Below are 22,478 nucleotides of genomic sequence, written 5' to 3' on the forward strand. Positions count from 1 at the left end.
GTACCTTGGGATGCAGACGGAATAAAATATTCAAAATTCGATGCTGAAGAACAATCTCGTCATATTTTCTCGAAGCCACCTAAGAAGAGAAATAAAACGCCTTCCTCCTCATGTGTACTTAGAATTAGTGAACTCTGCTTGCTATTAACAACTACAGTGGCAATTATATTCTTTGGGACTACAAATCACCGTTCTCAGAAGCATTGCGAATGACAGGCATATTTTATGAGTTCCTTAAAAGCTGTGAAGACCGAAAGAAAAAAATAACTTTCAAATAAAAATCATTTCTTATTGTTTTCCTATTCGCCGAAGCGGAAAAGTGAAAGAAAGAACCATAAATTTTCTAATGCGATTATAAGATTTTATGAATGCTTGTCTGCTATCTATGTTTATTTTTTCTATGGAAACCCCTACAGCATGCCTCGACGAAAGACTAGGAAGTAATTTTCGTCGCCTGTTATAGGTTTTTATGAAGTTTAACGTCCCAAAGAGACTCGGGTAAGGACGGGCGACGGCTCCGAGTAATTTCAGTCACATGAGATTTTTCACAGTGCACCTAGATCACGCAGCACACGGCACTTTGCGTCTCGCCTCCATCGAAACACGGCCGCTGCGACCGGGATCGAACCCAGACCTCCTGGCTCAGGAGCCGAACGCTTACATCAGGAGAGTGTATTTCAAGCGTTCTTGCTGCGAGGATGTGGTTTGAACGCAGGGGACACGGATATGTCAGGCAGAACTCAACAAGTGAGATTTAATGCTTTACTGTACGAATTAAGTCGTAGAAAATGGCCAGAAGTGCTGCCGCGCAGTGCACACGGCACAAAACCAAAAGACGTTTGCCGACGTAAGTTGCTTTATCCGAATACAAGCTCTTGCGTGCGACATCGGTTTTTGTATAGCTTCTTATCGGAAAGGCTATTCGCTCAAAAGGAAGAGAGTACTTATAGTACATGAGATGACATATTACTGCAAATATCGAGACAGGTGCGCCCGGAGCTTACCCTCCGGAAGCATTTTCTCCATCGGTCGGGAAACGTGAGCAGTAAGCTTATGCTGTAACCTAGAGCATGCGGTGTCCTAATATGTGAAGCGCTTGAAAAAGCATTTGTTGTGTTTAGGCCGGACGACAAGGAAATTTACGAAGGGAATTATCAACAAGTGAGCCTGTACTTTGCAGAGAAGAAGTGCAGCACCCAAGAGATCTTGATGCCTTCCAATGTTCTGGACATTATCATTCTAGGGCTGCGAAGCTGAACCGACGCTGTCTTAGCTCAAGCTTGTCGAAACTTAGACAACTTGGAACATATCGCAGCTTTTTGGCAGAGCGGTGGACTAATCTTTGTGCTGAGGCGCTCGTGAATTGGCCGTATCTGCACGGAAATCGTTACTCTGCTGGTCAGTGGAAACAAGAGAGAACTGTCGCACTGTGGTACATATTCCTAGAGAGATGTACAAAGAACTGAAGCTCTCGGAAGTGATAAGGTAGCGGCATTAGTCATGGGCAACACCAGCAACACACAGGCCGGATTTGGTGCTTTTGCAAATAACATGCCCATATCACTCGCATTTGAATTAGGATTTCGTACTAAGCTCGCTTACGAATTGTCTAACAAACCTAAAGCTATAGGTATTTGTGCCTTTAACAAATAAAATCACGCTATTCTAGCCATGTGCTTCACTTTTGCCAAATTTCCAACTTTCGATGAAAAACTTCGAAAAACAGTTTCATCTTAAGCCATTCAAAATTTTCAGGAATTTTGCACCTCTAGTCTCATGTCAGAAAATATTCTGCAAGTGTCAGCGCCAGCTATTCTGCATCCCATCAGTCGCATTTCAACTTCTCATACTACTTTTTGTTGTTCCCGAAACAGCTCGCTTCCTATGAATAGGCTACATTGGAGTACACTTACGCTGCGGCTGGTTCACTCACCCCCTTGAAGAAGGCCGGACAATGAGGATCGGAGAGCTAAACGAATTATGAACTGAAAGTGATGAATACACAAAACACTGGTTGTCTGTTTTTGTTTGTGCTTGTTTGTTGTTTGCTGATACTGCCAGCTTTCCTGAAGTATAATCACGGGAGCGCCAACAACACAAACTACAAACAATACCAAGAAATATCAGAAGTCCCAGCGTGCTATACATATGAGTATAATTGCTACAAAGGGTTACTGAATTTATGAGGTGACTAAAGTGACTATTATATGTGCAGTACAGGAACAAATTTAATCGCGCGTATGACAACAAAATCTACAACAACAAGGAAAGCTCTCCTTCCCGCTCCCCTCGAACGCTGAGTATGATGCCGCAGAAATGGCCAACATAAATCGTCATCAGCTAGTATGCTCTCCTGAGAATATTCCAAATAATTAATCAATCAGCAAGAAAATAACAAAAAAAGTTGAAATGGCTAGCGTGCCACTTTCCTAAAATAAATATAGTGTCTGAATAAGCCAATAAAAAAAAAATAAGAGTAGAAGAATGATCTTTGAACTTCTTTACTCCTGCAATCTCTTGCTACAAGGTTTCCTTCTACTGCACAACCGCTCGCTCTCGAGCCTCGCATCTTCGCAGCACTGGTGATCAGCCTCTCAGTAACCTTGCTGCCTTCCTTACGCCCCCATTCCCTGACCCGACTTTGCTTACGCGCATATTTTTCCAGCATCCAGTGGCCTTCCTCTCCCCGAAAGGAGCGAGGAAGGTGTGACACCCACCGCGGAGTTGGTAGCACGAGGCGAGCATGTTGTTGGAGGAGGCGCTCCGCGAGGTGGGCGACTTTGGTCGCTTTCAGTGGCTGCTCATCGTCTACCTGTGCGTGTTCGTGGCTCCGTTGCGTGTGCTGCCACTCTTCGGGCACATCTTCAGCCTGCTCGTGCCGCCACACCGGTGTCGCCTGGCGCCTCAGCTGCTGGCCGCGCTTCAAGCTGCCAACGTGACCGAAGATGAAATCCTCTCTCTCGCCTTGCCGCGCGAAACCGACGGGGACTTCAGCAAGTGTCGCATGTACGAACCGAATGATACGCTTGCCCACTGGCTGTCTGGCGCGGCGGCTGATTCCAGGATTGGCAATGAGTCGTACGCTGATGCCTTCAGCCGTGCAACTGTACCGTGTCAGTTCGGCTGGGAGTACGACTTCTCCTACTTCTATCCAAGCGTGGTGTCTGAGGTGAGCGAGGAGGCTATCAATTTTCTCTTCGCTATATGGTTAATTTTGCGATAAGCACACGCGGTAGGCATATGCCGGAGTTACTGCGGCATTTGATACGCTGGGGACTGGACAGCAAGGTTGGCGCAGCAGTTGCCATTGCTAAACCGTTCACATAAAAGTTCTGTAACAAAAGTTGATATGCACTTCTTGTCTTCTACTTCGGCAGAGAAAAAACTCAAGCTTCAACTTGGTCGCACACACTTATGCGTCGACGAAATGCAGAAAGTGTGCTTATTAACGCCCACACGAGCGCTGCCGTATAGGGTTGCAAAGGATATATGTACGTTTTATTTTCTGCGTAGCAATATTAATGCCCCAGTATAAGCAAAATGGCTTAACGCGCCGTAATATACAATTTATCGCACTGCTAGAATTTGTTCTTAGCTCTGCCATTTCTACTTTTTCACCAAGTGTTTATCATTTCGTTAAATCTATTATTCGTGCTCTTATACGTGATAACACACCTATTTCTAATTCTAACCTCATTTCGTTCTTTCGTTTTCACATTGCTATTTAAGGAAAGTATCTTCTCAGATGCCGGTGGACTAAATGAAACGAAATACCGTTAAGCAAGCAAATCCAAAAATAAAAGTTTCGGTGTCGAAATGGAACTTGACGAGTCTTATCTTCCTTCTGTAACTTGCAAGGGCTGACATGTTCATCAGAACCCATGCAAGCCTCTTTGACTCTTGCAAGTTTTCACTGATGCATGGGACATTTTTAGGACGCGCAGGCGTGTCGAAGCCGCTCTTGAATTTGTCAGCGTTTGTTCTAAAGCTTGCGCGCAAAATGCAGAAACAAGGCGCTTCAAGCTTCAAGTGATTCGAATCCTTGAAAATGTTTCAATGATGCGTTGGTTGGGTTGTTTGTGTGTCTTAGCACTACTTGGGTACCAGTAGAGCTTGCTGGTATGTCTACTTTGACAATCTGAGGTATCGCCGGGGGCCTTCTCCCCAGCAAGAATTAAAGTGGACAGTTATCCAATATCTGATTCAACAAAATAAGTGTCCGAAAGGGGCGACGACTTCCACTTCCGTTATCGTAGTCTTCGGCTTCTAAAATCTGAGGTGTGCTTTGCCCTTATTCTTCCTTAGTGAAATCATGTTCTAGTCTCTCCCGTTAGCCTCCTCATCGCGCGGTGTTAGGCATGATGGAATTTCACTTGACACCGGTACTGTTAAGATGCTCGACTATTTTCACTCTGGGTCACGCTTGATGCAGACGATGGAGATCTCCAGAAGGCTTCAAGCTCTTGCGTGGGAATCTTGTGTGGCGACCTTGTGCGGAGTGCGGCTGCAGTTCCGGGAGCAGGTCTCGAAATTGGGATTGAGTCAAGGCTAAACTGGCCTCTCAACACCGAGCCGCTCGCTAGCCGGGCACCCTAGACGCTCGTAATTGCAGCCCTACCCAGCATTGCAGCCACAGCTCGAGTTTCCGCGATTCAGGAATCCACAACCACTGCAGACTCTCTCTCTCCCTCTCTCTCAAGCACTCGCCATTTACGCACTCTTTTCGCTTTTCTTTCACTTGGAGAAACTAATGTCTGCTTCGAACCTACATGTTTTTAACCATGAACAACTGCGTCTAACAAGTCCAGAGCTATCCCGCTGCCTCTCTTTCTGAGCGTGGGTTTCATGAACCTCGAAAATCGCTTCGCCAATCCCCTTGGCTCAGTGGACCAACATTTGAGAAACATTAGCCTACGCTATCGCGTCATACCCTTAAAGGGTCATATCAAAAGCTATTTGCTAAAACCATACAACGCATACGAGCAATAGGTATCACATCAGGCCTCTCCTGCATGCAAAATATTTTAACCTAGCATCACTAACACCGAAAATATATGCGATCCAAAATGACGCTCCTCCTCTCCCCCCTCAACTCAGCGCATGCCTGCGCGGAAGAAAAAAATGAGCAAAACAAGCCACGATGGCACCCCACCGCTCTCTGTTTCGTCCGCGTCCCTTGCTAGCGTCCAATGAGTGGGCGCACCCAGAAAGCCCCGATGACGTCACAGGGGAGGTTTGCGTCGTATGAGAGGCTTGCGAGAGGGAAACGTGTCACCCTGATTGGTTCCGAGCAGTCACCAGGAACACTTTTTAAGAATTATTTCTGCATTATGGGCTTCACGTAAAACTTTTCACTCGGGTTTTCACAAAAACCGCCTCTATGGATTTCTTCCACTAGAATATCAGAGAAAGTAACGTTTCAGGGGCCATTTAGAGGGGACCTCAAGTGTCCCCCATAATGTTTTCCTAAGGTTAGCTCATGCGGACAAGCTCCGGTGACACGCATTGGTGACACGCTGTGGTGACACGTACTGATGACCGTACTCATAAGACAAGAAAATGCTTTCGCATTAAAAATCAAGGTCACAGATACCGCAGTTCCTGCTTATTAAAGTGCCCATTGATAGGCAAGTGACCTCCGTAGGAATCTTATTTTTGAGCACGTTAAAAGTTTGGTGCTCGGCATAGAAGCCACTTCGGCTCTTAAAGAACCAGCGACAATGTCTGCGTTGATCGTGATCAAGAAACCTTTACATTCATGTTGTTACTACGCGCTGTATTTTAAATCAAAAACAAGGTTTAAGGATATCAGTGACAGCTGCAAGCCGGCTGCAAGCATCTCACTCCCACATATGCTTTATTACTAAGAGAGCTCCACGGTTCCAGCGACTACTGCCTTTGCAAGTGCATGTAGCCACTCGTGCCTGCACTGCGATACGTGGCCGCACAACACTTTTTTGTTGACAAGCCATGTGTTGGGACGTCCTTAGTATGTTCCGGTACTGAACCTCATCTCCACTCAGAACCAACGTTTCTTTTTCGAATTTTCTTCGCCCTTTTTGGGAGCAAACCGCATCAGCATCACAGAATTCCCTTGCAGAAATATAGCACCACAGCGAGTCTATCACGTTATCTATGTACTACACCTAACAATTTAGGAAATTTCAGCGTGACATCTGCTTATGCGCAGAAATGCGAAAGCATTGCGAGTTGCGTGCCTAGTTTCGTTATGATTTCAGCGTCTCATTGCTCAGTACCTTGCTCATTTGCTGTTTCCAATGGCGAAATTCGGACGAAGTCAAATTTTGGGAGCTAAGGAACCTAATTTTGGGGGTGGCCCACCCAAATTTGGAAGTCATGAGTAAGCTAACCACACACAAAATAATTTGGTTAGACACCGATTTTGGGCAAATTCGGACAAAGTAAAATTTTGGTTGTTCAGGGGGACGAATTGTGGGTGGGGCCCACCTAAATGTGCAATTCACCACAAAGTTGGCCATACTAAAATTCAGCTTAGATACCGGTGCTGGTCTAATTTGGACGAAGTCAAATTTTGTAGGCCGAGGGGTCCAATTTTGGGAGGGGCCCATCTAAATCTTCAAGTCGCCGCTTAGCTGGCCGTATTAAAACTAAGTTAGACGCTAATTTTGGTCTAATAAAAACAAACTCAAATTTCGGGGGCCCAGTAAAGCGAGATTCAGGGTGTAAACCATCTAAGCTTGGAGGTCACCACTGAATTGACCATACTCGAATTAGGTTCAGACATCGATTTTGGTCAAATTCTGACGAGGTTGAATTTCAGGGATCCTGTGGGCCATATTCTGGTGCTGCTCCATCCCAATTTGAAGATTTCTCGAATTAGGTTAGGCGTCAATTCATATTCTGGTAAGGTGAAAGTTTGGAGGTCCAGGGGGCCAAATATTGTGGAGGTCATCCGTATTAAGAGAACACCATCGAGTTTATCGCTCTTTGTTAGTTTTGAAACCGTATTTGGTACTATTATATTGCTACGTCGAGTAGCGACTTACTGAAGAGTTCGAGGATATAGAGGAGAGACGTGCGTGCACACTGATCTGGGCTCTGAGCCGTTTACAACCAGCTTTCATCCGTCAAGCTTTCACCTGTGCTAAAATCGTTTCACCCGCTACAATAGAGGGTTTACAAAAGTACGTCTGGCAACCGTGAGCGGCACGCTGATCCCGCGCTGGCCGCCATATTTTGTTCGCTCCATCCGTTCGCTTCGTGTCCGTCCGTCAGCGTTCGCCGTTCTGTTCGCGCTTTTCACGTTTTAACCTAGTGTGCTGTACTTGGACCTCTCTTCGGTCCCTGGCGGTTTCTGTTAGCGACGCCTAGAAGCGTATTTTGACAGCCGAGACGTGGCGGGGCCCACCGCCCGCGCTGCCGAGCGCAGTTACAAATTGCTTTACGAGTCGTGCATGGGCCCCTCGGCAATCCGCAGCGTCATCCCTATCCAGGTACAGTATCCAGAGTTCTGTAATGTGGATTTTTTTTTGTCTGTGCGCCTTTGCTGTTTACTTAAACGCCCATGAGAGATCATCGCGAGTTTGTTTGCTTGGTTTGCGCAATCACCGTCACTCATCCCACTGGAAGATACTTGGTTGGTGAAATGAGCGAGAATACATTTTATTTTATGATAAAAGGATCGTGCGTAATTTGACGTAAGTTGGACTGGCCCTTAGCACTTTCCTTCCCATGCCATCGACGCAGTAGTTGGCATTAGTCTCGGAAATAATCGGGGGCTGTGTAAAAAAATTTGCCATGGTGGTTTGTGCTTCCAGTGATTGAATATTGATTGGTGTGCGATAGGCGATGACGAGTTAATAAAATCTTTGTAATTAATTGATCAACTGATGAAATAAAGAAACGAAAAAAAGGAAAAATTGGAAAGTAGGGGTTTAAAGGTGTCAGAATGAAAAACCAGTGCTTGGTGACGCTAAGGAAGAAAATTTAGAATGTGTAATTGATTAATTGAAATGATTGAAGAATATGTTCAAAAGCCGATTGTTGCTGACGCAAGCGTATTGGTGTATAAAAATATATAACGTCAAATAAAATAAAAATAAAGAAATGATAAAAATATAACCATAACATACATAACATATAACATACTACACTCGTGTGTAGTATGTTACTTTTGATGAATTCATATTCCACTGCATTGTATTCTTTTCGCCCCTCCTGCTAGGGCCCAGTTAGGGCCTGCAGTATTTGGTAAATAAAATAAATAAATAAAAGAGCTAAAATATAACACGTGAAGAAAGAAAACATCGTGCGTGTGTGTGTATGAGAGAGACACTATCGCGTTTTACCTTTAACGACGGAGCTTAAGTGACCCCCTAATTTTTCTATAACGATATGATATAAATCTGAGTGTATGAACACAGCCAGATGCACAAAGCACCAACACTTCGCAGTGATGTGAGCTGACTTTTCAAATTTTTTTCGTTTCAGCCGAGTTCCTCCTCCTCCCAGTTCCTCGAAGCTTCCAATGTCAGCGCTTTCATATGAGATTACGGCTTGAAATGTTTACTTTCTGACAAAGGGTATAAACAAGAAATCGACATATTTAAAAATTACAGTGAATTTCAGGTCGCTGTGAATTAGCGAACCATCGGGTGACTCGAAAAAACACACAAAAGTGAACCGCACGCTTTGTTATTTTATCGGCCGCGCTGGCAGGTATAAAACCTGAGCTGCGCGCTCTGGACGTGGACCGGTCGAACGGGCTGCACGTCAGCATGTTACAACACACTAGTGGGATGCCATCTTTTCCTGCTTTTCTAGACCCGCGGGTTTGGCAGCCGCTTTCTTTTTTCGGCGTGAAACACGCGCCTCAGGCGCACTAGACAACCGTATTGCTCTCTGCACCAAGCACTACCATTTCGTACGACTGTGAAAAGGAGATTCGGTAATCATGCCCGTGTCTTAAATCCAATACACAATGGTAAATGCAACCTACGTACAAAATGTTTCAAAGAACATATTGGCACAATAGCGTTCGTTATACATGTATTCTTCCTTCTCCCGTGTCCTCCATCGCAGCATAAGATTATCCTTCAAGTTCACAAGGCTCCATAGCGCGCAAAACAACCTTGCTGTTTTAGGTGATAGCACATTCTGTGAGCTAGCTCCCAGTCAGAAGGACGTGCAATAATGCTTTACATGATGCAAGTGACCCTTGTAAAGCCGATTAGGACTGCAAACGAACGGTCGCATACACGCGTATACCTTGATTCCGTGCGCGTCTACGACGGTACGCTGGCTGCAGAAGGGTAAGAAACAACATACTGGCATCATTCTGAATAGAGCTTGGAGCTAACAGCGACTGCTGTGATGTTAAAAGATGAAACAATCGCTTGTGGGCATTCCAATTCACCTTTCGGTGCATGCACGGGTTCTACGAAGGCGCACGTTGACAGCGTACTCGATAGGAGGCGCGGGCGGACTGAACAAAACATGGCCTCCGCGCACAGTTTCTGTTTCTTTCACTAGATGGCTCTAACTTTTGTAAAGCCTCTATGTCAATCACTTATACAATAAATTATTGACATTTCATGCGGGCAGCTCTGATGACAAACTCTATCCACACAATTTGCCAACATACATTGACGACGCACTATGGTGACACCACTAATGAGGCAAGAAAAGAAAAGCTTTCGCCTTACAAGGTTGCCATGTACCAGAAAAGCAACCTAAACACTTCGGAACGCCTAAGAATTTTACATGGGGCGGTATTATTACTTCATTGTGCGTCTTTGCACTGACACTCCTCCATGTGCCCCTATGTGAACATCCCTCACTCTCGAACACAGTCATGAAGTGGTAATTTCTCACTAAAGTGTGGGTCTGCACTAGTTGATAACCCACAGTGAACGCAAAGCGCACAGGAAACCATGTACAAGAGAATATACATAGAGGCACAGATCTGTGTCTTCCCTTCTGCGTGTTTCACTGCCCACTTTGTGTTCAGTAATTTCTCATTAGTATCCATTTAAGCGCTGACATAGGTCTACAGCGGTAAGCTATACAGCTTTCACAGAAACTTGTTTCCACGTGCAACAGCTGGACTGGGTGTGCGAGAATTCATGGAAGGCCTACGTGTCCAACACGGCCTTCTGGGTTGCTACGGCCTTCGGCGTGCTCATATGCGGTGATGTGAGCGACAGGTAAGCGGTTGTCCACGTGGCCGAGCTGATGGGAGCCTGCGCTGCTGTAGCGGAGATTGAGCCCATACTTTTGTCTTGACAAATAATGTAAATAGCACTTGCACAAAACCTATTCGGGATTTGGGTGCTTTGATATTGCTTGAACCCTTTGTTCTTGCTTAGAGTCCAACGTCCATAATGAGTGTCCAGTACGAGTGTTGTATTTAGTTTACGGTTATCTTTAATCCAGCTCTCACTACTAATCTTATGTAATCCACCTTATGTGTGCTTTCAGGTAATGCTGAACATAGCTTTTAGAATACAATCCGCCCATCCTGTTGTCTTCAGTAGTTATTTTTTATTGTGTGCAGCCATTTCCGTAGATTGTTTTCATAATTTATAGGAATTGTTCATGTGTATCCACATCGGTATTTCTCAAATTGTTCTAATTAGATAAAAATATTTTCTGTGAAATGTATCATTTTGAGTTGTAAATTTTCTTGTGTAATTAGTATATGATAGAAGTAAATTTAACCGTGTTCCACCGTCTGCAGTAGGTGAGTTTTTATCCTAACAGCGTTTGTAATGACAAACTGTTTGTGATACATGTTTGGAATTTTAGATGTCAGAATCTCTGTGGGAGACAGAGACCTCTCTCAGGTTTTCACATAGCATTTAGTCTCTGCCTCCTCTCGCCTGTACGAGGAATAAATAAACCAATTCAAATTCCAATATTAAAAACATTGCGCAGCTTTGCTCACGGCAAAAAAATTTTCTCTGGTTCACCCTATTCCCTGTAAATTTTTTGGTGGTTTCACCCTCAAATTTAATTTCTTTTACGGGGCAAGGTTCCTTGAGAATGAATTGTGATCTCTCTCTCTTTTTTTTTTCACAACAGAAATAACATAACCGCAGTACCGCCCGTGGATCCGATTATGACATGTTCGATTCACATTTAAATTTATACGAAGAGACTATAATGAACATAAAGCAGGGCGCCATAGCCCGATGTCGCGGTGTCAATAACAACGTCTACAACAGCGCGAATCCGGCAAATCACGCTAGGAAACAAAGTGGTTATGGCTGGTAATTGATGATGATCCTCATCAACATTTGCAGCCCTCTTAACGCTCGTTTATTTTGTGAACGCATATTGTAATAAGAGCGGCACTATCTTGTATAAAGCTGATCGAGTGTGAGGGAGCACAGTTCAGGCTGCATTATATCCTTACTTTTTCTTCTTTTTTTGACGAAGTTTAGTACATACTCCATGCAAACTCTTGTGGCGTTTTTTTTTCAGCTCACTTATTGCTTGAACTGAGAGAAGTCCGAGATCGAGCTCTCGCAAAAGAGGAGGCACGTAGACACAAAATGACAGAAGATAAATAACCACACAATCGTTGTCAGTTGCCGTGCATGAAACGATTGTATATTGAAAGAAGCAAATGGAACGAATGAAATGGACCAAAAGGCGCATCGAACGCGCGTCGCGCAGGATCGGTCGGGTGCCGGTGATGATCGGCGTGAACGTGATGTGCGGCGCCGCTGGCTTGTACACGTACTTCACTGCTGGCTTCGAGAACTTCGTCGCCAGCCGCGTGCTCTTGGGCCTCTTCGTCCTCGCCGTCAGCATCATGCCCTTCGTCCTCGGTGAGCCTCATAGCGCACACTTGTGCGGCCATGCCGCTGAAGACCCGAAACGTGCACATTCATCACAGTTAGGTTATCTGTGCATACAATGGTGGTACGGTGGCTATGCGGCAAGTTGTAGTGAAAGAGCGCTCTATAATGCAGGTAGTAACCGCTAGCGTAGAGCCACCTAAATGGATTTTGCGACAGCGGAAAATAATACATTGGCCTGTAGTAGAAGTTCGGAGCAAGGAATTTCGGGTGACCCTGTTCCCCCTATGGTTTTGGAAGGAGGAGGAGGTGGAAAACTATTTAATGAAAGTTAAGTCAGGCACTCCCAGGAGGGCCCCTTAGTCCAGGAGCCGTCTGACCGTTCCCTCTAGCTTGGCCCGCAATACGAGTGGTAGCTGATCGGCGGGTTGCGTCGCCAGAAGGGCGGCCTCCCAGAAGGAGGGGATTTTAGGATTTTTTAAAAATCTTCTTAAATGGTAAGGGGAGGGGCGGAATCCGCGCCTTTTTCTTCTTCTTTCCAGACTGCCATGAACGGCTTAACGAGCATACAAAAACAAAGAATAGTCTATCATTTCAGCAAAAGAGCACCGTTATTTAATATTTTATGTTTTTTCATGTGTTGTACGTCTGACAGGCCTCCTGGTCTGAAGGCTGGTGTCGTTCACAGGATAAGGCCTCGTAGCGTGTGATCAACAGATGACTTTCATGTAACGGTACTGTAGCCATGAGAACTATGTATAACTCGCATAGCGGTCATCGAAACAGGGTATTATATCATTATCAGATAACCTTCCATCCTTTCAGCCTGGTCTACAAGCGGCCGCTATGACGCCAATCCCGACCATGTGTGGTGGGAGGTAGGTATGGGTAGCGTCGGCCAATACCGAAATCCGTATCCAAATCTGAAGACATGGATGCATCTAGAAATTGTTACCCGCGTCATTTTCAGCAAAGATGATGTTTTTTCGCCACAAACAACATATTGTCACCAACACACGTAGCAAGCAGCACAACAATCGAGCTGGCCCTTTTTAATCAAGCGAAACTCGAGAGAGACGAGGATGACGCTTAGCCACGTGCCAAGACATTCGGCCACTTGGTGTCGCCAGAAGATGGTCAGCGGTGTGGCATTGCCCCCCTTCCAAGGGGCATCGACCCGATGCCGCAAGCGTAGGGGAATAGTAGAAAAGCGGGGCAAGTTATACGGGAAAGTCTCTGGCTCTGGTTTGGACCCTGAAATGGTTTACCGATTGTAATATGGCTTCATTCTGGCAACCTGAACTATTTCAGATTTCGGCTGCCGAGAGGAGCGTACAGTGCCTTGTGGTAGCACCTCGTAGTTCACCGCGCTGAGGCGGCGGAGCAACTCGTAAGGTCCAAAGTATCGCCGCAGAAGCTTTTCAGAGCGCCCTCGCAACCTTATTGGGCTCCATACCCAGACTTGGTCGCCGGGTGTGTAAGTCACCTCTCGGTGTCGCAGGTTGTAGCGCTGGGCGTCGTGTACTTGTTGGTGCCGAATTCGCTGTCGGGCAAGCTGGCGTGCAGCTTCTGCGTCACGAATAAATTGGTCAGCCCCCACGACAGTGGAGGGAGCAGAATCTGGAAGAAGCCATGACTGCCCACACAACATGACTGCCCACACAACAGCGAGGCACTCCTTTTCGGTAGTTGAATAATTTACTTCGGAACGGGACAAAGTGCGACTGGCGTAAGCAATGACACGTTCTGCACCGTCCTGCCACTGAACAAGGACCGCACCGAGGCCAACGTTACTGGCATCCGTGTGCAGTTCCGTATCGGCCTCTTCGTCTAAGTGGCCAAGTATTGACGTACATTGGAGATGGGACTTGAGTTCCGTGAAAGCGTTTTCCTGGTCGGGTCGGGTCCCCAAAAGAACGGCTCGGCGTCTTTTGTCAGGCGGGTCAGAGGCTCAGTGATCTTGGAGAAATTGTTAACAAAGCGACGATAGTACGCGCAGAGGCCGAGAAGTCGACGCAAGCTTCGTTTATCCGCTGGTTTGGGGAATGAAGGGACAGCGGCCGTCTTCTCTGGGTCTGGGCTAACACCTCGAGCGCTGACAATGTGGCCGAGAAATTTCAGCTCGTTAAAAGCAAAGTGGCATTTTTCGGGTTTTAGAGAGAGACCGGCAGATCGGATGGCCTCGAAGACAGCGCGCAAACGTTTCAGGTGCTCGTCGAACGTGTCCGAGAAAATCACAACGTCGTCGAGATATACGAGGCATGACTGCCACTTCAGACCAGAGAGTACAGTGTCCATCATTCGCTGAAATGTGGCAGGGGCCGAACACAGGCCAAACGGGAGCACTTTGAATTCATACAAACCGCCCGGCGTAATAAAAGCGGTCTTCTCACGGTCTCGCTCGTCAACCTCTATTCGCCAATATCCACTGCGGAGGTCAAGGGACGAAAAGTAAGTGGCATGGCGAAGGCGATCGAGGGAATCGTCTATGCGTGGCAGGGGGTACACATCCTTTTTCGTGACGTTGTTGAGGAGTCTGTAATCCACGCAGAACCTCAAGGTTCCATCCTTCTTCGCGACGAGGACAACAGGCGAAGACCAGGGGCTCGTCGACGGTTGGATAACGTCGTCCTGGAGCATTTCTGTTACTTGGCGGCGGATGGCATCACGTTCTTTTGAAGACACCCGGTAAGGACGCTGACATAGTGGACGTTGATCATCGGCAACTATAATTCGGTGCTTCGTTAGTGGCGTCTGTCGGACCTTGGAGGTTGATGCAAAACAATCGCGGAACGAATTGACAAGATTCTCTATGTAGCGTTTCTCACTGGGCAAGAGGTACGGGTTCACATCAGTCTGAATGGCTGTAGGCGTCGCAATGTCGAGGTCTGACGTGTTGGATAAAGCGTCTGGCCTGTACATTCTCCAAGTTCTACAAAATAAGTGACCGTCATGTTCGCCGTCAAATGTTGGGGTTCACATGTGAAGTTTGTCACTAGCACTTCGGCTTGGCCAATACAAGTTCGACAAGGCCCCGAGCTGCACAAGCTTGTCGAGTTAGAAGCAGTGACATGTTAGCTTCAGCAATGCCACGCGTGCCGGTGCTGTGATCACATTCGACTGTGACGAACTTGCTCGCACGCGGAGGGATCGTTATGTGGTCGTCACAGACGCGCAACATCGTTTTCCGGAAGTCCGTGTTGCTATCAACGGCTCGCTTGGTTGAAAACGATACCATGAGCTGCTCCCGAAGGTCTATAACAGCACTATACTCTTGAAGAAAATCCATGCCAAGAATCAAATTTTTGCAGCACTCTTGTAATACGGCAAATGTGCCAGTGAAAGTAAAACCGCAGATCTCTATGCGGCAAGTGCACATGCCAATCGGCGTCATTACATGACCACTGGCGGTACGCATCATTGGCCCAGACCAAGGCGTCAGACCCTTACGGAGTGCCGTGGCTAGCTGGCTGCTCATGACAGAGAAATTGGCGCCGGTATCCACAAGTGCGGTCACTCACAACTGTCGGCGGTTACAAAAATTTCCCCGGAAACAATGCGTTCGCAGCACGACGGTAAGTTCATCGGATCGGGTCGTCGCCGCTCGGGCCGTTGCGTCAAATCGTCGGGTGGAGGCTGTTTAATCCGAGACGTAGCGGCGGCCCCACCCCCGGAGGTCGCCGTGTTTAGTTTTCCCGATGAGGGGACGTGCCTCTGAATTGCCCAGAGGAGGAGTACCGACTGGCGAAGCAAAACGCCTCGGAGATGTCGATCGCGACCGCCGTTGTGGTGACGTTGGCTGCATCTCGTTAGCAGCCAGGTACTCCTCAATCTCCTGTGGTCTTTCGCCAAAGCGGGGTCGAGACGCGTTTGGTGGAAATCCTCTCAAGCCTATTCTCCGGTACGGGCAATTGCGAAGAATGTGACCAGGTTCGCTGCAGTGATAACAAAGCGGCCGTCTGTTGAGCGTGCGCCACAAGTGCGCCTTGCTGATAGCGGGACGCTGGTATTGCTGCGGCTCGACGGGGCGCAGATCTTGTTGCTGCTCGACGGGGCGCATGTAGCGAGGCGGTGGTCCGATAACGGGACGGAATGGATCTGGCTCGGGGGCAGGTCGACGTAAGACATCACTATAAGTCATGACGCATGGCTCCGGTTGTGGTGCTGGTGGTGGTGGTTGCTACACCGCTCGCCGAATTTCATCACGGATGACGTCCACGGTAGAATAATTATTTGCAGAGGGAGCATTCAAGTGGAGGTTTTGCAGCTTTTCGCGGACAATGCTCCTCACAAGCTCCCGCAATGCCTCGTCCCTGGCTGCTGGCACGGACGCGCAGCAGGGTGTGGCCGCTACGCTTGGCTGGGTACTCCGTATTGGGTACTCCGTTCCTGCAGGGAACGTTCCATGCTGGTAGCTTCTCTCGCGAAATCTGCGACAGTTCTTGGGGGGTCGCGAATGAGGCCGACGAACAACTGCTCCTTCACCCCGCACATGAGGTGCCGTACCTTCGTTGCCTCAGGCATGGTAGGGTCGGCCCGATTGAAAAGCCGCGTCATGTCCTCGACAAACATGGCCACACTCTCATTTGACTGCTGAGACCTTGAACGAATTGCAATCTCTGCGTTTTCTTTGCGCGCACTCGAGCTGAATGTTGTAAGCAACTCACGGCGAAAGGCTGCCCAGTTGACAAAGGACGAATCTTGCAGCGCGAAGTACACATTCATTAGCTTCCGCTCGTCGTCCCATTGGTTGAATGCGGCCACACGGTCAAAACTGGCCAACCAGTCTTCCACATCCTCTAACCGGTCACCATGAAATGATGGCGGTGATCGCGGTGCGAGAAGGACGAACGGTGGGGCGTTGCTGGAAGGCTGACTTGTATGGCTGCTCGTCGTGGATGTCATGGTTCGTAGCGGGGTGGACAGCGGTTCAAACTCAGGTTGTAGGCATCGGAGGCGACGGCTGGCTTTATGGACAGGAGTCGCGTCTACGCGTTGATGAGCAGCGTCACTGACGTCTTCGGGGGCAACGTACATGGGATCTTATCCTGCACAATCCACCAAATGTCACCAACACACGTAGCAAGCAGCACAACAACCGAGCTGGCCCTTTTTAATCAAGCGAAACTGGAGAGAGACGAGGATGACGCTTAGCCACGTGCCAAGACATTCGGCCACTTGGTGGCGCCAGACGATGGTCAGCGGTGTGGCAATATCTAGGCCTATACTACATACTGACTGGACATGTAAACATACTGTACGCACATACATACCGAGAAAGTAAGTATTAGCACAGCCACACAGGAGGTAAAGACACATATGCAGCTTTTTCAGAAGCTCTGTAGATGAATCAAATTCGTGCTGGACCGGGGTTCAAACTCGAGACCGTCGCCTGTCCATGGCTGTCATCCTACTAAATGAGTTAACCATAACGGCAAGCAGACCAGATTATAGTGCGAGAGCGAATTGTTCAAGAGCTCGGTTTGGAAAGATGTTAGCTGCGCTTGTGTGCATGCCGGTAATTTCCCCCTTATTACATATATTAACTCAGCCTTAGAGAATCCTAAACATTGGAGAGTACTGACTCCTCTTCACAGTTTTGCCTCTCTTACTCCGGCCGCCTTCGTGTCTCACCTAACCTTGTGGGGTCACCTGCCGCTTTCGTTTAGTGGTGGAGTACGTGGCCCCCGAGCGGCGCATGATGGTGCTGAGCGCGTTCCAGTTCTCCTACCCTCTGGTGGGCGCCGCCTTTCCCTGGATGGCGTACGCGCTGGCCGATTGGAGGACGCTCACTCTGGTGTGCGCTGTGCCACCACTGGCGGCGCCGTTCTTCTCTTGGTCAGTATCAATATTGCGTACGATTTCGCGTGCAATGCGTTTGTCAGCCAAAATTACGGTGTCTCTTACAGCTGTGTCTAAGACTGAACGCCTCAAAAAGAGCATTTAACGAGAGGAGTTGCACAGAACAGAGCTATAGAACATAATCTTTATGCGTAAAGTTACAATGCATCATCGCCGGACTGAAAAACTGTGTTCCGGAAAAATTGGTGGGCTCGACGCTGTTCGGGCAGCAGCTGCAAGTTACCGACAATGCGTTCCCAGCTCGCATGGTGTTCTCCTGGGTTTAAGAGCTGAGTTGCAACCTGAGTGCTCCTATCATGATCATTTAGATGCAAATTCCAGGAATGGTGCATCATTTTCATTTAGATAATTGTTCCCTGATTACTGCTCTATTTAGAAGCGCTTCCACTACGCAAAGCAGACACTTTCTAGCGTCTTGGTTGATGTGGGGCTTTATGTCTGTGTCGGATGGAATTACACGTAACGTGACAACCTACAACTTTGCGCTGAAGAGTATGTGTGAGATTACAGAGGCACAAACCAAGAGATTTGTGATTGAGTAGTAAATTGCATGTACGCGAACGAAAATGCTCAAAGGGAGATAGAAGGCAAAAGTCATTAACCCTGTCGCGTCATGGCCACAAAGGCAGAGCTGGAGCACCCGCCCATTTCTTTATTTTTTTTTTCGCACGCCAACAGCGATCCCGTAATAATCTTTGGACTTGACTTCACGAGTTTTCTCGATGGCGGGAAAGACTGCATCCAAATGTTCAATCACAATATTAAAGCAAAAAACACACTTTTCTCTTTGAAACAAACATCAAGATAGCCATATAGAGTCTTAAAATATTTTTCTCTATTTTACTAAACACAAAATTTGAATACGGGTTTTTTACTATATCCTTAAGCATTCCAGCCGTGGTCAGTGAGCAAACATTTCTAGCTGTTCATCTATACTGTGCTGTGAGGCATATTCAAGTCCACAATCCTTTCATGCGGCTATTAAATCCCCTCCATATTGAGCGTTTTAGGTGTGTGCTGTTTTGGCGCGCATAAGCGCATAGTACTACAGAAACTTTAGCTGTCGTGTGAAATACTGTGTAAAAAATACTACTGTGCTTCGTTTGCACCCATGCACACAGAAAATTACACCGTCCTCTAAATGCATAGCAAATTTCTTTTATACAGCCTATCCAGAAAACAGAAAAAGAAAAGCAGGAATGCATGACAAGATTTTAAATGAGATTAAAGGCGAAAATTCAATTGTTTCCATAGAACAGAAAGTTTAATGAGAGTTCGTTAAATGCTGCAGGCATTTACAACATGCGCGGTGCATCTGTGTTCGTAGGTTTGTTCCCGAGTCTTTACGATGGCTTATATCTAGAGGCAGGGAGCAGCGCTCCAAAAAGATCCTCGTCAAAATTGCCAAGATCAACGGGAAAAAGTTGTCTGACGACTTCATGCAGAAATGTCAGGTACGTATGGCTTGTTACAAGCCCAAAAATCTGTTTCGGTTCCATGTATTGGTAAATATACGCTCTGTAAAACAGGCTGCTGACCCAGGGCATTATGATTCCTGTTAAGCTAAGCCAACTACGTGTCATATTATCTTTGCTTTCATTTGTATTTCCACGTTTTGTGCAATTTAACAGTCACGTAAGATAAGTTCATACATATGATAAGCTCCTGTTCATGCTGCTGTCTTCGCAGACGCTGAATAGGGCACGTTTTGTGCCCGATCTCCATGATCCCGAAAGTTGTCTTCAAAACTTCTTGTCAAACGCGCTCCTTTTGCATTCCTAGCGTCACGATTTTTCATTGTGATAGCAATACTGCGCCAGGTTTCGAGCCGTCGCGTATCTCACGACCTGTTGCCACGGTTGACCTTCAAGTGACCTTGACAAATAAAGTGTGGGTGTCCACCCGAAGTATACTACGACTTCCTTTCTCCAAACATTCGTGAAGAACCACGAGTTACTTTTATTGCGATAGCAACACTGCGCCAGGTTTCGAGCCGTCGCGTAGCAAGAAGAGGAATAAGAGGAAGAAGAAGAACGCTCGGTCACCGGCAGTTAATGCTTTCGCTCCGCATTCGGTTCAGCAGCATTGAACCCTTCTCATCTATATGTGGGTAGCTTACGCTCTCGCGTCATACTCCTCAAGGATGAGCTTAAGTGTCCCCAGTAATGTATCACCTTACACTGCTAGGGCGTGACGGGGGAATAATGCAATAGGTAAAAGAAGCTTCCGCCGTTGCTATCGCAATTCAACAAGGAGTAAACCAGAGTTAAACATCTACCTTGTCCCAGAGGAAAGAGTGCCAAAAGCTACAATTAACGCTAAGAAAATCACGAGACCCGCTCTGGTACTTTTTACATCGCTGAATGTTTTGAAGCGAAATCTTCATTGCGTCATGCAAAGCCAAGGTCACCTTGCCGGGCGCATGCCCTACTGTACAGGCACCCAGTCTTCTTCTTCTTCCCTTCTTCCCTTCTTTTATCTTCTTCTTCTTCCCTTCTTCCCTTCTTTTATCTTCTTCTTCTTGCTGTCTTCCAAAACTTCTTGCTTCCCATTTTGTCCTTGTTGTTCTTCTTGACGTCTTCCGAATCTTCTTGCTCCATTGTACCGGCTTCTTCTGTAAATAAAGAGCTTTACTACGTGTAACCATTAGTTGTTGAAGCTTTCGCTTGCACGCTAAGTTTATTCAAGCTAAACTATCAGCACTTTTTTTTTCACGCACACTAACTGGCTGACGCCGGAGAACGAGGATGCGTTCGTTACTTGCAAACGAATAATAACCGTGTTGAAAGGAGGACCAAGAACACTTAATTGGCTCATCTCCTCGTTTGTTTTTATGCCTATATGTTGTAATTTTGGTTTTATGTAGCTTTTATTTTTCCGATAGTAAGTATTTCCACCCTTCATAGGTAGCCTCAGGCAAGAGGGGGGGATACATTAATGGAAATGAAACAAACAAAACGATGGGCTGAGAAGAAATGCACGGGCTGAGATAAAAAGCATACCACTGTAATCATCAATGCGAAAAACAACAAATTTCGGAACTCAGATTATTCGCGAAAAAGCCAGCCTTACATACAAATATAATATACAACGACAAACCTGGGGCAGGCTGAAGATAACTTAGACAGACAGACTGCTCAACAAATCAGCAACGTGCACCGCAGAGTAGCAGAAAATAAACCTTGAACACCGACAGCAAAGATGTCATTTCAGTTTGACAGTTCAATTCCTTAGGCAGCCTTATCTTACGCCACAGAGAGCTATAACTATGAAATGTTCTGAACTTCTTTAGCTTTTATGTCTTAAACCAGAGCAGTTCTTCTGAAATGACATTGGTGATTTAGAGTTCGTATGAATAAACAACAAAGGCGATCGTATCTGCTGAAAAAAAAAAAAAAAAGAAACGCACACCGGTACGCTGACCATATATATATATATATATATATATATATATATATATATATATATATATATATATATATATATATATATATATGTATATATATATATATATACATATATATATACATATATATATATATATATATATATATATATATATATATATATATATATATATATATATATATATATATATATATATATATATATATATATATATATATATATATATATATATATATATATATATATATATGTATATATATATATATATATATATATATATATATATATATATATATATATATATATATATATATATATATATATATATATATATATATATATATATATATATATATATATATTTATTTATTTATATATATAGGGGCCACCTGGCGGTTTGAGGTAGCGCTTGAAAGACGAAGAAGTTGGAGACTCTGTGCCATGGAACGATTTTGGCATTCGGGAGTTTTGAAGGTCAACAGGAGTACCTTGCATGACCGACGTAGTGCTTTGCGTTGCTGCCCGGAGGCTTATTCTTGAAGTGGACTCTAAGGGCCCGTGTTCGGGAGGAAGGCCCAGGTTTCTCCGGCTGACGCGATAAACTGGCGTATCCACAAGCAAAATCTCGGTGTCGTTGGTTCGCGGAGGGGTGTGCGGCATTGAGAGGACAATTACCCAGTCGGCTCCACCAAAACTGTCACGAAGACAGGTATTTATGGGAAACGGCAACACGGGCAAAGACACACAGTCAAGGCAGGGGTTCACGGGAAAAGTAACACAGAGACACAGGCTCAAGTGTCCGCAGTCCTAGCCAGCTGAAGCGCGCAAGAGTCTCCAACTTCTTCGTCTTTCAAGCGCTACCTCAAACCGCCAGGTGGCAATATATATGTGACTCTCTCTCTCTCTCCCTTTCTATATATATATATATATATATATATATATATATATATATATATATATATATATATATATATATAGCTCGTTCAAGCTCAAGCTCGTTCGGTTGAGTATACGGAAGGATGATGCTTCCAGTCCTGGCGTTGACACTATTATTTTTCTTATTGATTACTGAATATATATTTAAAAAAAGTGACTCTCTCTCTTTCTCCCTCTCTCTCTATATATATATATATATATGTGTGTATGTACCCGAAAGCATTGAACTCAGACTTAAATGGCACTTTTTAACCATGATTTTCGAGGACGCCGTACTGTTTGTGCGCACTCCTCCCTACATTGCTTTGGCAATTGAAGAACATAAATATAACCGAAATGTCATCCTCAAAAGTGATCACTTAGGAGCTGAGCTCAAAACCGGCTCACGCACAAAGAAAAAAAAAAGAAAAACGTTTAGAACACTGCAGAATTTGTCCGGGAGAAATGAGAAACCCTGAGCGTTGCTGCTGCTGTTGCGACACGGCG

The 22,478-nt window shown here is 45.9% G+C and overlaps 1 protein-coding gene across 2 annotated transcripts in view; it reads left to right on the forward strand.

Annotated features, from left to right (window-relative positions):
• Positions 1-22,478, forward strand: part of LOC146184922 (solute carrier family 22 member 13-like) — a 64,918-nt gene that overhangs the window by 25,449 nt on the left and 16,991 nt on the right. For both annotated transcript variants that reach the window (XM_084605882.1, XM_084605881.1), the window contains 5 exons: positions 2,666-3,169; positions 10,084-10,187; positions 11,662-11,816; positions 17,456-17,624; positions 18,976-19,102. In XM_084605882.1, the coding sequence (XP_084462008.1) occupies positions 2,744-3,169; positions 10,084-10,187; positions 11,662-11,816; positions 17,456-17,624; positions 18,976-19,102 (981 nt within the window). In that variant the 5' untranslated portion in view covers positions 2,666-2,743. The remainder of the gene's footprint in view (positions 1-2,665; positions 3,170-10,083; positions 10,188-11,661; positions 11,817-17,455; positions 17,625-18,975; positions 19,103-22,478) is intronic.

The sequence above is a fragment of the Amblyomma maculatum genome, chromosome 6 (genome assembly GCF_055883805.1).
Source record: "Amblyomma maculatum isolate TAMU_Amacu chromosome 6, ASM5588380v1, whole genome shotgun sequence".
Lineage (NCBI taxonomy): Eukaryota > Metazoa > Arthropoda > Arachnida > Ixodida > Ixodidae > Amblyomma > Amblyomma maculatum.